We start from the raw sequence: 16,149 nt of genomic DNA, 5'->3' as shown, positions 1-16,149 counted from the left end.
CTCTCCTTCCTTCCTTCCTTCCTTCTCTTTTCCTGTCTTTCTCCCTCACTTTGCTTTTTGGTTTCTACATCTCTCAAGTACTGAAACTTCTTTTTTATAATCACACTCTGTCCCTACATATAATCTGACTTTTAAATAGCTCCTCCTTCCTCTTTCTCTCTGCTTCCCCACAGCTGTCTCTTCCTTAACTAGCCACAAAGTAGAGCGGAATATAATGAATATTTGAAAAAAGGAATTTTATATATCTGTCAAAAACAATAAACAAACTATATTCCAACAACAACAAAAATTCTATTGAGGAAGTCAAGTTTCAGCTGGGCAGAATTAAGGAACTTTCTAAATGGCTAGAACTCTGGAAATTGGAGCAGTCATCATCAAAAAACAGTGAGGTTTTCTTTATCGGGCACTAGAGCAAGGTTATTGTCAAGAGGACTGAAAATCATTTGGGGAGGGGACTGTAGAGTGTTGGATTTGTATGACCCCTGTGGTTCTCTCAGTCTCTAATTCTGATGGTAAGGTGTTTTGTTTTGTTTAAAAAAATTGTTTGGTGCCAGCAGGTGGCGTGGTGGTGAAGGCACTGGATTCCCCCATGGTCGCTTGCTGTTTGAGTCTGGGTATGCATACACCGCACCTGGTGATTTGAAACTCAGCACCAGGTGTGTGTGCATGCATACCCAGAATCCCAAGAGGAGAATAGAGGAGATGGGATTGCAGCATGGGCACTTTTTCTCTGTCTTTCTCTGTCTCTCTAGCAAGCACATGTACCCTATAGCAAAAATCTCTCCAAAAAATTATTTAATTTTTACATATGTTCTAAGTTGGTTGTGTGTCAGCATACAAGACACTCCAAGCCCTGGTCCATATGACAAAGCAAGTATAATGATCTATGCCTTTGAGGCTGGATAATCACAGATTAAAGAGGGATTATAGAGTTATTTTGACCAAAAATATTAATGGTAGCTAAGACTGGGAACTTTTTCACTATGTACATTGAACCACTTCAAATGTAATATCAGAAAAATAAACAAAATCTAAGGTAAATTTTCTTTTGCTAAATGTGCTAGAGTTGCGTATTGTCCTTGGTCTGTTACTAATAGACAGTATAATCCTTGGTATGTCTCTTTCTTTAAGTGAGATTCAGTTTTCTCCCAAGGAAAATTAGAACCTTAAAAGCTTGAAGTAGATGCTCTGTTTCTTTATGTTTCTATGAGGAAAGCCATATATTTGGAACCCATGCACTGAGGCCAGCAGGTGGTATGGTGGTTAGGGAGCTGGACTCCCACATGGCTGACCACACTTTTGAGTCTTGGACCTGACAGCTTAAAACTCTCACTGAGCGTGTGTGCATGGATGCCCAAAACACTGAGAGGAGAATGGAGGAGAAAGGAATCTGGCATGGTCATCTTTCCTGGGAGAGTGAGGGGGCAGTGATTTCTTGCTTGCTTTCTCTCTGTCTCTCTGGAGAGTACATGAGCTCTATAGCAACAAAATCCCTCAGGGGGAAAAAAAAAAGAATCCATGTTTAAATACGGTCAGGTCAGCATCTGCAAGTTCTGTTGTTCTATTCTCATATTTTCTGTTTGCTCCATCTATGTTTGTTTCTCTGTTCTACTTTTCCTGCCTTGTTTTTGGAATAATCTGCCCACTCCATTGACTTTTTAACTCTTTTTCTTTGTATTAAAATTGTAGTAGTTGCTCAATTCTAAAGTTGAGTCACTTAATGGAATAAAATACAACATAGAAACCTTGCCCCTTTACTTTATACCCTTGTTTTCAAATATTCTATATTCATATAATTATAAACCCCACAATACATTGCATTAATTTTTTACTTTAAACTGTAGTACTCAATCTGACATTAGCTTTTAGGATTCCTCTGCCCAATCATGAGGTCAATCCCAAGTAGTATCCAATTAGGCCTCTTTAACCTCAGTTCTTTTTTTTAAAAGAATACTTTTATTTATTTTTTAATTTGACCAGAGAGGGACAGAGTGAGAGAAAGCAAGAAACAGAAAGTGAGAAAGCAAGCTATCAGCTCCAGGACTCAAACTGTGGTCAGCCATGTGGAGTCTAGTGCCCTTAACTACCATGCCCCTGCTGTCCCCTAGCCTCAGTTCTTAGTACAGTGTCTACACCAGGGGTCAGCAACTATTTTAGGCTGTGAGGTGGTCTCTTATGAGCCCACTGTGCCAATGTAATACACAAGCAACCATAGGACCTAAATAATGAGTATGGCTGTGGATGCATGCTCTAGAAAGCCTGATTTAACAAAACAGACAGCAGGCTCAATTTGGCCCTGAGACATAGTTTGCTGACTTGTGCCCCAGACCATTGATGGTAAATGGTAAAGGTCTTTATTTCTTATCTGTAATTCTGGAAACCGTAGCACTCTGAAACAATAAATGTTCTCCTAACCACTTGGCAGCAAAACATGACCCTGTATGAACTTGTCTAGTGATAAAGCCTGACCTGATCAATCATGGGGCTATTTATAGTCTATTTATCTTACTCGGTGTGAATATTCATATGTTTTGCTGCAGAAGTGTTAATGTATTCAGTAAAGACTGATGCTATATAGTACACTGAAGGACATACATGATTTTTAAAATTTTCATAAACTCAAAAATTCTGGGTTCTGTCACACACCTGGCATCACAATTTTCATGCAAGAATTGTGAACTGCTATTAATCTAACCAGATGTGAGGTTTAAAAACAACGATTCAAATGTCCTCTTTGGGCCAGTCAGTAGCCTGGTATGGTGTTATGGTGACTGGATTCTATGTGACCAACTGTGCAACTTGAGTCCTAGACCTGGTGACTTGAAAACACTAGACTGCATGTGTCTGACGGTCCAAAATGCAAAAGGAAGATGAGCTAGAGAAGGGATTGTGATGAGACCATGCCCCATGGGGTGTTTTCTCACTTTCCTCCTCTTTGTCTCTGTCTCTGGCAAGTACATGTGCATTCAAAAAGGAAAAAAAAATGTAAGAAAAATAAAGAAGTTCTTTCCAATAATCTGTGAGGGTATGTGGCAGAGTAAGTTACCCTCTTTCCCAGTTTCCTCTGTCTAGATTATTCTCTCTGACTCTGACATTTTAAAGGAAACCCTAACCACCCCAGGCTCTTCTGGTCCCTTGCCCAGCTGGAAATATCTATGATCCAGCAAAGAAGTAACTTTCATTGCACAAAAATAACAACATACTGCCTACAAATAGATCTCTCAGAAAATAGTGGCTTTTTAATTTTGATCTGACAACTGATAAATTATTATATAAGAGTTGAGGGACTAGCAGATAGCATAATGGTTACATTGCTGGACTCCCACATAGTAGATCATGGTTTGAGTCCTGGACCCAGTGGCTTAAACCTCATGCCCGGCGCATGTGAGTGCAGACCCAAAATCCTGAGAGGACAATGAAGGAGGAGAAGGGGTTGCAGCATGAACACCCCCCTGGTGGTGGTGGTGGTGGTGATTTCTCACTTTCTGTCTTTCTTTCTCTGTCTCTCCAGCAACTACACATACCCTATAGCAAAAAACAAACAAACAAACAAGAAAAAAACTCTGGGAAAAAAAAAAAAGAGCTGAAACCCAAAAGATGGAGTTAGAATTTAACTCTATAGTTCACTAAACTGTGTCTTTGGGTAAATCATGTATATTGTTAACCTCAGTTTCTTTGGATGGAAAAAAAGAATACTAATATTACCTCGTAGTATTAAAAATTAGAATAGTATTAAAAAGTAAAACACTAAGCTTAGTATTTGACTCAGAACACACATTCAATAAATATTTGTTACCTATTTTTTCCTTTTTAAAAAACATAACTGGATTAGTTAGTAGAATAAAGAGTTGCAAACCATTATTTCCTGAGTCTGGCCCATGCTCTCAGAGGTCACCTTGGGTAATTTATTAATAGATTAGTGAACTACCCAAACTTAGTCGTGCCTGGATAGGTTCTAAATAGTCATGTTTTCCCAAAAATAATCTGCAAACTTTTACATATATTGTTCTTGATTTAAAAAAGTCTATGAATTTTATCTGACTCTTGAAGGAATTCATATTCCAAAGAAAGTTAAGAATCAGCATACTGAAAGAGCCCCATTACAGCATATTTGGAGGATTGTGAATGAGGCAGCGATGTTCCGCCTGACCCATTAGGGTTTCCTGTTGGAACAGAACTCAGTCATCTGAGACATTTCTTCACGATCTGGTTTGTGAAACCAGTTGGGCTACAGGAATCTCTAGAGCCGGTGGAGCCACAGCCATCAGTCAGTCAGCCAGCCCCAGGCTGGTGTCAGCGCTCCACAGACGCACACAGAAACCACAGATCCGTGTGCAGGGCAGCCGAGCCAAGGTGCTGACCGGAATCTAAAGGCCCAGAAAATTTACACTGAATGTGAAGTTTTCTTCGGCCCTGAGAAAATGCTTGTATTTTCCCCATGGTGGATATACTGAACAGCCAAAAAGTAGAAAACAACATGTAAAAATGAGCTTATCTTGGCGAACAGCCTGACTGGTGCAGTACCCTTCACGCCTCTACAACAGAGAAAACATCCATGCTTTAGCTTGGCTGTATGGCTTGAAACGAGCATGTGAGATAGTAATAGCTCCGCACTGGCCGATCTCCAGCTCACTCTGGAATGTGGAAATGTGCTAAACCAAGGTTGCTGGGAGAATGTGTGGGCACACGGGTGTGAGCTGGGGAAGGACGCGTGAGCACTTCTCTTGGCAGGGTCAGTTCAAACAGACTGTACAGACACTTCTCCAGGCACAGCTGTGAAGCATAAGCTGTCGCTGGAAGAACATTTGGGGTTTTGCGAAGGGAGACCAAAGGACCCTGATTGGTCCGATGCAAGCCAGAGTGAGGACCCAGCCCTACTGCAACTCAGCAGACCATTCCAATGACAGTACCTCTCGTGAAATAAAACTATCCTCTGCAGAGTCATTTAAGAATTTTGAGTATGAGACAGATGTCAACTCTGGTAAGTTTTGGGTACATTGTGATTTCTCTGGAGATAATTAGGGGTAAGTTCGTATTTCTTGGTTTCCTCTCTCTTTTTGTTTTAAAATTTATTTTATATTCACTCGCTGTGTATCATTACAGCATACAAAATGAATTTTTTCTCATCCATAATACACTGTAAATTGGTTCCTCTCTATAAATGAAAGGTGAATTTTTGGAGAAAAGGGCAATTTAGTCTTCAACAAGGGTTAAAGTGTTCCAGGTGGAGGGTAATAAAATATGACTTAGAACTCACTATAGTATAACAAATGATAAAATAGCACCTCAGCCCTATTTCTGGATTACCAGAAATTGAATTGTTCCTGTTTCAGAGTAGATCTATGACCCAAGGAGATAGCAGAGCACAGGGAATAACGTGACAAGCAAATACAAAGAAACCACAGGGTTTTGTTTGTCTATGATAATGTGAGGCTTTTGTCTCTAAGCCAAGGTGTCTGAAATGTAGTAATGATTACAAAGCCCATTCTCACATCAGTTTCACTCCTTTTCCCTGGGCACAGGAAGCGGGCTTTGCCTCTCTGTCTTTGCTCACTTTGGGATGTCACAGCTAGGCACACATGGCCAGGAAGCCTAGATAACCACAAAGGAGAGAAATAGACCCCAGGGTCACTGTTCTCAGGTTCTGTTGTCTAGAGGAGAATTGTAACAATACCTTCCTGGAGAGTCTCCATTCTCATCGAATAGGATCATATCTCCAGACACCCCAGTAAAATTGGTTTTCATCAGGGAGTCCAAAAGTTTCCGCCCGTCGATTGGCTTCATTGCATCACAGAGTCCTGCGTAGCCCGGGCACAGGGACGTCTGCATGTTGTGGAGCCCATAGGCCATGGAATAGATGGCGTTGATTACAAATCCCATTTTGGAATCTTGAACATGATGTGTTCTCAGAGTCAGAGAACCTGTTGAGAAACAAAGTAGAGATTATACTTCAAAATGTAATTCTACTGTGGCAACATCCACAGATCCTTAATCACTGGAGCAATTTATCAGAGTTAGAACCACAGGTAAAACTAAGTAACGGGGGCCAACATGGTGTGCCCCATCATTGTCTCCCGATTCCAGCTTTTTCTTTTTTTTCCTGAAGAAGTTCTGAATCCCCAACAGCAGCAAGATTCACTTCCTGCAATAACCAAACTCTGGAGGTGGATACAGGATAGCACCATATTGTTGTACCATAATATCTATCTTAAGGACAGTTGTGATAATAAACATCCTTGTTTAGAAATCATCAACAAAGTTCTAGTTTCTAAACTATTAAGTCCTCTTAGCAAACTAGACTCTCCACCATCTGTCCTCAGTTTACCTATTTAGATTATCACCCATCACTTTCAACCTCAAAACCTAAACTCTCCATAAATTAACCTACATGGAAGTTGTGAAATATTACATGTAAACTCTATTAATTCATTAATTAATTCAATAAACATTTATTGTAGTTAGAGTGTACATAATTCTATGTGATTGATGATCTGGGGGAAAACAAAACGAAGATAAATTAAGCATAGATTCTGCACTTATGGACCTGTCCAATAACAAAGATAAATTATCTAAGTCCAGTAGGCAGAAGGTGATAAGCCTGTAACACATGTGGAGTTTAAATCTATAAAGGCCCGAAGGAGAGAGAGAGATTTCTTTCAATAGAAGACTCTTAAGACCATTTCATTAAAGAACTAATATTTGGTATTGGTGATTGTTTCAACAAATATAGATTGAGAGCTTGTTCTCATTGCTTAGACTTACTCAGAGTGAGGGCCCTAATGTTGAACAAGGTAGACATTTTTTTTAAATATTTTTTTGAAGAGTCTAGAGGGCAGATGGACATCTAAGCAGGCAGTTACAGTGTGGTTTGATTAGTGCTGAGCAGGACCTAATTGTGAATCAAACCCACAAGCTCACTGAGGAGGAGCATAGTTGGCTCAGTGTCCCCTGGATAAGAGTTGGGGGAAGAGGGTGCTAAGCATGTTTGAAGGTTCACAGATGACATCGAGTTGGATGCATTTGGAAAACTTAAGAAAGTTGGAATGGCCAGAACATGGAGTGGGAAGAGGGGGAGAATTAAATGGTGGGAAATGGCAGGCCTGCCTAAGACACATTAAGATTACGTTTTCATAGGAGTGTCGAGATCCACTAACATGATCTGTCTGGAGAAAGGTTTATAGGGCATAAGACTCATCCAGGAAAACCCATTAAGAGGGGCTGCTGTGATCCCAGTGGCTTGAAACATGCTGGGTGCAGGTGTGTGTATGCCAAAGATTCTGAGAGGAGAATGGAGAAGGGATTGTGGCATGGCCATTCACTGATGGGCTGATTTCTCAGTTTCCTTCTCACTATCTCTCTCTCTGGTGAGTACATGTGCCCTAAGGCCCAAAAAATAAAAATAAGTGTGTCTGGAGATTGTGCAGATCGAAGCTAACCAGGTTAGATGCCTGTTTTTCTTTCCTTTTCTTTTTTTAAATCAATATTCTCCGAAAGATTTAAAAACCACTATGAATTATCTAGGATTATATTTGAAATGTCAACCATCATGAGATGATACCAAGTGTAAGGAAACTCAGCTGGATCATTTTTGGGTGGGATGAGAGTACTACCAACTTTGATTGGTCACCTGTCTATATTTTTAAACTGTCCTGTGCTTGGGTTGACACAGTCTTTCTTCAGATGTCTTAACAGAACTCTGAGTTATATTGAGTTCCTTTGTTCTTGCTGCTTTGGCCCTAGAGAGAAATTCTGGCTCATTAGTTAATTATGCACTGACTTATTCAGAGATTAACCAAGTTATTGATTAAAAAGACATTTATTGAGTTTTCACTATTCGTCTGACACTGTGCTGGATGCTGGTGATCTCAACAACATAAGTAAGATACCCACAAAACAAAACAACACGCAGCGTGTAAGGTATAGGATCAGGGACAGAAGCTTGTGGGGACACATGCATGTTACTTTACCTACCTATAAATTCCTGGGTCCACATAATAAAATGATTCATTTGATTTGCATCTTGTATCCACAAGTGCTAAGCATGTTAATTAGCTGGTGTGTTTGTGCACCCAAGACTTGGACTTCATTCAGAAGTTCTGTGTACTTTGTTCAACTATATATTTTTTAATATATATTTTTTAAAATTTTGCCAGAGGACATGGGCACTTTCCAGAGAGAGTGCAAGAGAGAAAGTGAGAAAGCATCCCTCATGGGAGGTGATCAGGCTGCAGTCCCTTCTTCATTTCTCACTCCTGGGATTTAGGGCATGCACATGCACCCTGCATGCTTTTCAGTCCACTGGGTCTGGAATTATAACTGCCCTGCAAGCCATGTGGGATCCAGCTGCTTTAACCAACATACTGTTGGCTCTCATCAACTACTATTTTTTAAAAGAATTATTTTATTTATTATTATTATTTTTAAATTTGCTATAGAGCATGCACGCGCACCAGACACACACACACACACACACACACACACAGAGAGATTGGTTGATTGAGAGAAATAGGCAAAGTGAGAAAGCAAGCCGCCAGGTCTGGGACTTGAACTGCAGATGTCCATGTGGGATTCTAGCACTGCAACCACTACACCACCTGTTGACCCCTACTATCTATCTATCTATCTATCTATCTATCTATCTATCTATCTATCTATACACACTTAGGTTTATAGGGTACATGCACTCACTGGAGCGAGAAAGGGAAAAGCAAGATGAGAAATTACTCCTTAGCTACACTGTATTCTCATCTCTAGATTTTAGGCATGGATGCATATGCACTCAGGGTGAGTTTCAGGACACTAGGCCTGAGACTAGAACTATAGTCAACCACGTGGGAGTCCAGTGCCTGAACCACCACACCACCTACTGGCCCCTCAGCCGCTGTTTCTTAAGATCCACTGAATGCCAGGTCCGACCCACACTCCCAGCTGCTCTCAGTCTGGACCTGCTCCGCCGAGGACTGCAGAGCGGAAGTGGAAGCAGAAGCAGGGAAGGGCTGCTCTTCCTGTTGTCATTCTTTATTCAGAGCTGGAGTCTTGATTTAGGCCATTTAACATTCAATCCTAATTTTAGTATATTGTTTAATCAAATCAGAAGCCTCCAAAAGGATTAGAGGAAACTGAAATCCTCCAATCTGTGATTACAATTTAATTTTACAGCCCTCAAAACATGCTCTTTAATTTATCTGGGGAACTGGAACTTTGAAGCTCAGTAGCTGTTAAACAAAGGGAAATCAGACTGTCTTAATGCAGAATCAGAGAACATCTGAGATACAGGAGACTTTATAGAGAGCTTCTAGTCTGGAAGCTGCATAAAGGAAGCCCTTAGGCTGAATTTGGCTTTTGGATAGGTTCTATTTGGCCTAAACACTATTTTATGGAAATTTTACATGAAAACCCAGTTTTGCAGATGCATTTGAAAAATCAGAAGATATTAACAACACGGACTGCACATTTTGCATGGCTGACCTTTTGCTTTTACTTGAACTCTCTGGCTTCTGTACCCATCTGAGAGTGCAAACTCTGACTTTGATCCAATAAACTCCTTTTGCAGATGAGGGAAATAAGACCAAGTGGGAAAAAACTTTCCTAAAATTATATTTTATTCAGTGCAGCTGTAATCAATTCCCTTGTTTTTTAATTTCTTAAGTAGATCTATTTTTATTAGGAGAAACAGAGTTAAGCATGAGTTAAAAATATTTTCAGTGGGCCAACAGTTGGCATAATGACTATGTCTCTGGACTCCCATGTAGTCGACCGCGGTTCCGTCCCGGACCCGGAGAATTAAAAACTCACGCCGGGTGCGTGTATGCGCGTGCCCAAGATCCCGAGAGGAGAATGGAGGAGAAGGGATTACGGTGTGGCCATTCCCCCTGGGGGGTGATTTCTCCCTTTCTGTCTCTCTGTCTTTCTGGAGAGAAAAAGAAAATCACCCTGGGCATGTGCATATGTGTCAAAATACCGAGAGGAAAATGGAGTAGGGATTGTGGCACGGCCATCCCTCCCAGGGTGCAAGTGTGGTGGGGTGATGTCTTACTTTTCCTCTGGTTTTCTTGGTTTCTCTCTCTCTCTCTCCAGTGAGTGTTTGTGCCCTATGGCAAAAAATAAAATAAAATAAAAACAAAATAAGAAATTACATATTTATTTTTTCAGCAAATTTACTCATGACCATAGAGTAATGAATGGGCAACAGTTTATTTAAAAAAAATTCCATAGTTAATTTTTTGTGTTATCCCTTATTCTAGATACTAACATACTTTCAGATTATCCATGTTATTTTTTTCTCTATTCACCAATAAAAAGAGGATTGTAAAAGGGAGATACAAGAGAAGAGATCCAAGCATTTTCTAGGAAGGCGATTATATTTGGAAGTTGCTATTAGATAATATATTGTAACGCCGCAATGAAATATTTGCAATGAAAAAAAATTATCTCTACTCTCATTTATTTTCTGAATCTACTCATTCCTTATGCATATGGCAAATGGATTCCAGTTATGCACCCTGGGTGACACAATAATTTGTTTCCTGCTGTGACAGAAGGGCAGAGCATCCCCCAAAGCCAGAATTAATCTTTCGCCATTACGTTCCCCCACAGAAACGTGTTTATACCTCCGTCATAACACGCAGTACTTCCTGCTGTGCATTAGAATGATCTATGTGCCTGCCTGTGCCCTCCACAGCATCGGAGCTCCCCAAAGGCTCGCACTGCCTTGTTCGTCTTCTTTCCTCGACGGTTCCTAACATTGTGGTGTAGAGCGGGCAATCCATTCTTCCATTTAACATTTACTAAACACCTATTTTGTGTAAAGGCCTCTCACATGACGGGATTTAGAGATTAGTTCAGAATATACAGTCAGCTCTGTGTGGATCGGGCACACATTGATCTTGCTTATCATTCCACTGCCAGCATCCAGAGGATTGCTCCACACTGTCAATAATATACTGGAGAATTGTATGAGTGGTGATTGAATATGAAGTAGATGTACTGTACGGAACGGAGCACGTAGTGAGCCGGACAGAGAAAGGAATGTTATATGAAGATACAGGTAGCTTCCTGTAGATTAAGATGAATAAAATAAAGGTCTGACAGTGTAATCTATAGCTTGGACAGGGACTAGTGATGTAAAGAAGGAAAGAACAGTCTATGACTAAAATCCTGGTGACATTGCATAAAACTGATGACATCACACAACGTTGCCTAACACTGGAAGTGCCTGTTCTGTGGCAGGCAGCATGGCGACACTGGGAATCCACGTGTCTGCAGAGATGCCAGTTCCTAATATCTGCCAGAGTCTCCAATTTATGATCCTGCCTGAAATACAGGCAGTTGACCTCTAAATGCTCATATTGAAATGCAAATGAACACAGCAGCTGCAGAAAGAAGAGGCTCCTTCAGGGAGCTTCAGAAACTCAACGGGGATTGTACACTTGTACGTGCAGAACACAAAATTTTAAATTTAAATGATTTGCCATGAACAGCCGGTTGGCAGCCCTCTGATGGATATGTTATTTCAGATAGCATATCTCTTTCATTCACATTACAGTATTTTGAGGAACTTCCATCTGGTGTGTAAATGCAGGAATAATTCTACAGGCCTATGAAGGCTGGTGGTTATGATATTATTTAAAAGAGTGTGTGGGGGCCAGCAGGAGGCATAGTAGTTAAGGGGTCTGTATTCCCACATGGTAGAGTGCACTTCAAATCCTGGACCTGGCTGCTTGCTTTCTCATTTTCCCTTTCTCTCTCTCTGATCAAATTAACAATAATAATGATAACAACCACCACAAATGGAATTAAATAAACAAATAATCCCTTAAAAAGATCTATCATTAAGAGAGAGTGTGTGACAAAAAGCATAGCATTACCATTTTCTTATGACACTAAGACCCAACTCCTAGACTAGAACTTTCCCACTTGGCCCTACCTGTCTATTTTCGTTACCATCATTCTTTTCCATGTGTTCCACCTTCAGTGTGTCTCATGATGTTTCTTGAAGATAGGACTTTCCCACCTCTGTCTGACTAGCTTCCTATCACACTTTAAAACACAGTCTAATCATCATTTGACTATCCAGTCATGATAGAGTTCTCCAGGTAGAACGGAGTGATTCTTTTTCAGGGCTTTCTCATTTGAAAACAAGGAAATAATACTTTCTTGTAGAGTTGTGAGAATTAGAAGCAATATATATAGATGTAAACACATGTATATAATCTGACCCCACAATGGGTACTAAATTATTGAAAACTTGCTGTTATTGTACATCTAGTACAATGTATATACAAAATGCCACTAGAATTGTCTGAAATATTTGTAAAAGTTTAACACATCCCACTTTTGGAAATTTGAAAACTACTATACTTACATATTCACCAAATGTTCTAGAGTTTATGGTTCTGACAATAAGTGATGCAACAATTTTAAGTCCCATTAAGACTTCTACTTCTAATTAAAAATAACAAGCATGCTAAATGAAAACCCAATCTCTTATAATAAGCACTGTAATTGAAATGAAACAGAATATTGCAAAAATGAATTACATTGCAATATACAAACCTACTGGAAAGAATTTAATAACAAAATGCAGAGTTAACAAATTGTACCCATGAAAGATTAATTATCATCTCTAATATAAGACATTTAATTAGAAAGTAGAAAGTAGATTTTTGTAAGATGAAAGACATTAGATAATTTTTTATCAGGAAGTATTCATGAAGCTCCCTCTTCTGAGTGTGGTAGTTACTGAACGAATAGTACTAACTTATTTATTGGAGATATTACTTTAAGATCACAACAGTGTTACTTTCAACCATGTCAATGATAATTTTCTGTAAACCATTTTTTTTCTGAAGTATTTCAAAGGCAGTTATTAAAAGAAAAAAGATGGGAGAAGAAAGTACCCCACGGATGGTAGATGCTAGTTGCTTCACACCTGTTACCTCATTGAACTTCACAACAAACATATAAGCTAAGCATTATGTATGTCCCTGTTTGGGTAATAAAATCTGCACTCAGAGAGTTAGAACAAAATATCCAATGGCATTAATCTAAAACCTGGTTAAGCAGAATTCCAAAATCAGTTCAATTTGATTCTACAGACTGACTTCTGCAATATATCAGTTTCCCTTAACTTCTTTTTTTAAAAGAATTATTTTATTTAACTTTATTTATCTTTATTACTATTATTTTCCAGTTTGATCAGAGAGGGACAGAGAGAGAGAGGGAAAGTGAGAAAGTGAGTCACCAGGTCTGGTACTCGAAACATGGTCAGCCATATGGGAATCCAGTGCCTTCAACCACCATGCCACCTGTTGGCACCATCCCTTAACTTCTTAAAAACATTAGAAGGATGGGGGCCAGCCTGTAGTGTAGTGGTCAAGGGGCTGGGCTTCCACATGTTTGAGTTCTGCATTCAGCAGCTTGATACTTACGCTGGGCGCATATGCGTAAGTGCCCAAAAAATCCTGAGAGGAGAATAAAGAGAAAAGATTGTGGAGTGGCTATTTCCCCAGGGGGTAATTTCTTGCTTTCTGTCTCTGTCTTTCTGACAAGTGCATGTACCATATAGCAAAAATCTCTCAAACGAATAAACAAACATAATAAGGACATTCTTCTGAGTGTCATTTTCCTCCACTTAAAAATGGGAAGAATCATCCCCACTGACTTCTGAGAGTAGCAACAGAGGAACAAATGAGAGATTATATCTAAAATATTTTGGTTGATAGAAATGGGTAATATAATTGAGAGATTATTGTTATTCCATTTTAAAACTTCCGTGAATAGGTACTAACATTCACTAGAGGCTCAGATATGTTTAGCAACCTTTCTCAGGATGAAAAAATTAAAAACATAAACCAAAACATCAAACTAAGACATTGCCTCTTGAATAAAAACATCATTGAAAACTCTAGCCCTGTATCAACCCAGAGCATCATGTAGGGGTTACATGCCCTCCAAATACCACCTTTGCCCCTTGTAGGGTCATTCCCAACCCAACTACAACATGTAGGCTGTCAATGTTCCAGCAGAGGCAGTGGAACCTGGTTCCTTTGCAATGGACCGGCATTTATTAGTGTGGATTGAAGATGAGATCCAAGAAATGGTAAATCATTTGAAAACAACAGATAGCATAATGGTTATGTCACTGGACTCCCATGTAGTCTCCTGCAGTTCAAGTCCTAGGCCTGGTGGCTTAAAACTCATGCTTGGCACTTATGTGTACATGCCCAAAATCCCAAGAGGAATATAAAGGAAAAGGGATTACAGCATGGCCATCCCCCAGGAGTGATAACTCGTTTTCTGTCTCTCTGTTTCTCTCTGTCCCTCTGGTGAGTACACATGCCCTACAGCCAAAATCCATTAAAAAAAAAAAAAGAACATAGATATCACTAAACTAAGTCTCCTTGGAACTACTCAGTGAGAAACTGATTTTTCTGGCTTCACATAATATTGCAAAGCTTTTTTCTTTTATTTTGGAGAGGTTTTTGCTATAGGATGCATGCGCTCGCCAGACAGAGAGAGAGAGAGACAGAGAGATAGAAAGTGAGAAATCGACCGAGTATGTCGATTGCGCAATCCCTGCTCTACTCCATTCTCCTCTCAGGATCTTGGGCACGCACGCACAAGCGCCCGGCGTGATTTTAAGCCACTGGGTCGGGGACTCGAACCGCGGTCGACTACATGGGAGTCCAGCGACATAGCCATTATGCTAACTGCTAGTCCCATAATATTGCAAAGTTTTGAATTAGGTTTAGTGGTGGCTTTATCTCAAATAGATGTTGTACATTTACAGCAGGCAGCATAATATAATAAAAAGAACAAGATTTTAGAGGCTTGGATTCAAATTATATCTCTTTATTTGCCAGTTATATGTTCTTGCCTACATTGAGCCCTGGTTTGCTCAGCTGTAAAATAACAGTGTCTGAAGCTTGACAGAGATCGTCCTTCAAAATATTCCTGTATCTTAGGTCAAGTTATTTTTAGAGGTCAAGGTACAAGTTGCCCGTGTGTGTGTGTGTACACAAACATGTGTATCTTGCTTATTTGTATGTTTTATTTTTGCTAAGGGTTTTGCCTTAGGGTGTGTGTGTTTGCTAGTAAGAGACAGAGAGAGATAGTAACAGGGAAAGTGAGAAATCACATCTCAGGGGATATGACCACTCCATAATCTCTTCTTCTCTATTTTCCTCCTGGGATTTTTGGGTACCCACACACATGTGCCTGGAGTGATTTTCAAGCTGCCAGACCTGGGACTCAAATCATGGTTGTCCATGTGGGAGTCCAGTGCCATAACCGCTATGTGATCTGCTGGCCCTGCCCTTGGGTATATTAACTGTGACCCATCTAAAGATGTTTCTGCCCTGTGTCTGAAATACTTCTCTTTCCTGTTTGGTCTCTAAGATTAATCTATTTTTTAAAAAATTAGAGTGGGAAGTCATGGAGATAAAATAAATGATTCACAAAGACATTTCTTCCTCTTATATAACCTTGCATATAACTTTGAATAGAAAGGAAACATTTTCTAAAATATCATCATGTTTACAAAGCGGTAATAAAGGAGTGACCATATGAATTCACTATCCACCTTATCGTAATGAATATACATTAATCACATTATAATCTGGACTTCAGACCCTTTGATTGATGAGGTCACCAGCTCAGCAAAACGCTCAGGGTAGCATGCTGGGGAGCTACAGGAGGGAGGGGAACACCAGGTCTTTTAATTAGTATATGACAAACATTCATTCATTCATTCAACAAGTATTTATTGAGCTCCAACTATATGCCAGAGATGTTCTAGTCAACAGAGTTTTTAGCAAATACTTATTAAGGCTTCAGTATATTCTGAAATCTATAAAATTGCCCAATGGTAGCAGAGAAATTAACTCCATGTATATGCACATGGTTTAGCTTCTTTGAAGTCATGAAGCCTGAGGTTTGAGGTACTTTTTCACTTATTAGCTGTGTGATCTTGAGCAAGTCATTTACTATTTCTAAGCATTATTTCTTCCAGTTTAAATAAAGGACAATTATAGTAACTATTGGGTATTCAGAAAAGTCGTGATGTATTTTTCTGTTTTGCTATGCAAAAATGCATCATGACTTTTCCAATGACCCACTGTATTTTAAGATTGATGGGAGCATAAAATG

General features: G+C 39.6%; 1 protein-coding gene and 1 long non-coding RNA gene across 3 annotated transcripts in view; one reads left to right on the top strand and one right to left on the bottom strand.

The window, feature by feature from the left end:
* GRM5 (glutamate metabotropic receptor 5) overlaps positions 1 to 16,149 on the bottom strand; it is a 538,746-nt gene that overhangs the window by 126,333 nt on the left and 396,264 nt on the right. For both annotated transcript variants that reach the window (XM_006144909.2, XM_006144908.2), the window contains exon 5: positions 5,675 to 5,921. In XM_006144909.2, the coding sequence (XP_006144971.1) occupies positions 5,675 to 5,921 (247 nt within the window). The remainder of the gene's footprint in view (positions 1 to 5,674; positions 5,922 to 16,149) is intronic.
* LOC102486682 (uncharacterized) overlaps positions 4,694 to 16,149 on the top strand; it is a 14,057-nt gene continuing 2,601 nt past the window's right edge. Inside the window, exon 1 of the long non-coding RNA XR_334028.2 lies at positions 4,694 to 4,981. This is a non-coding gene — a long non-coding RNA (uncharacterized LOC102486682). The remainder of the gene's footprint in view (positions 4,982 to 16,149) is intronic.

The sequence above is a fragment of the Tupaia chinensis genome, unplaced genomic scaffold (genome assembly GCF_000334495.1).
Source record: "Tupaia chinensis unplaced genomic scaffold, TupChi_1.0 Scaffold000139_1, whole genome shotgun sequence".
In the NCBI taxonomy this organism is placed as follows: Eukaryota; Metazoa; Chordata; class Mammalia; order Scandentia; family Tupaiidae; genus Tupaia; species Tupaia belangeri.
Note: the sequence above shows the minus strand (reverse complement) of the source record. Positions and strands in the feature narration are given on the sequence as shown.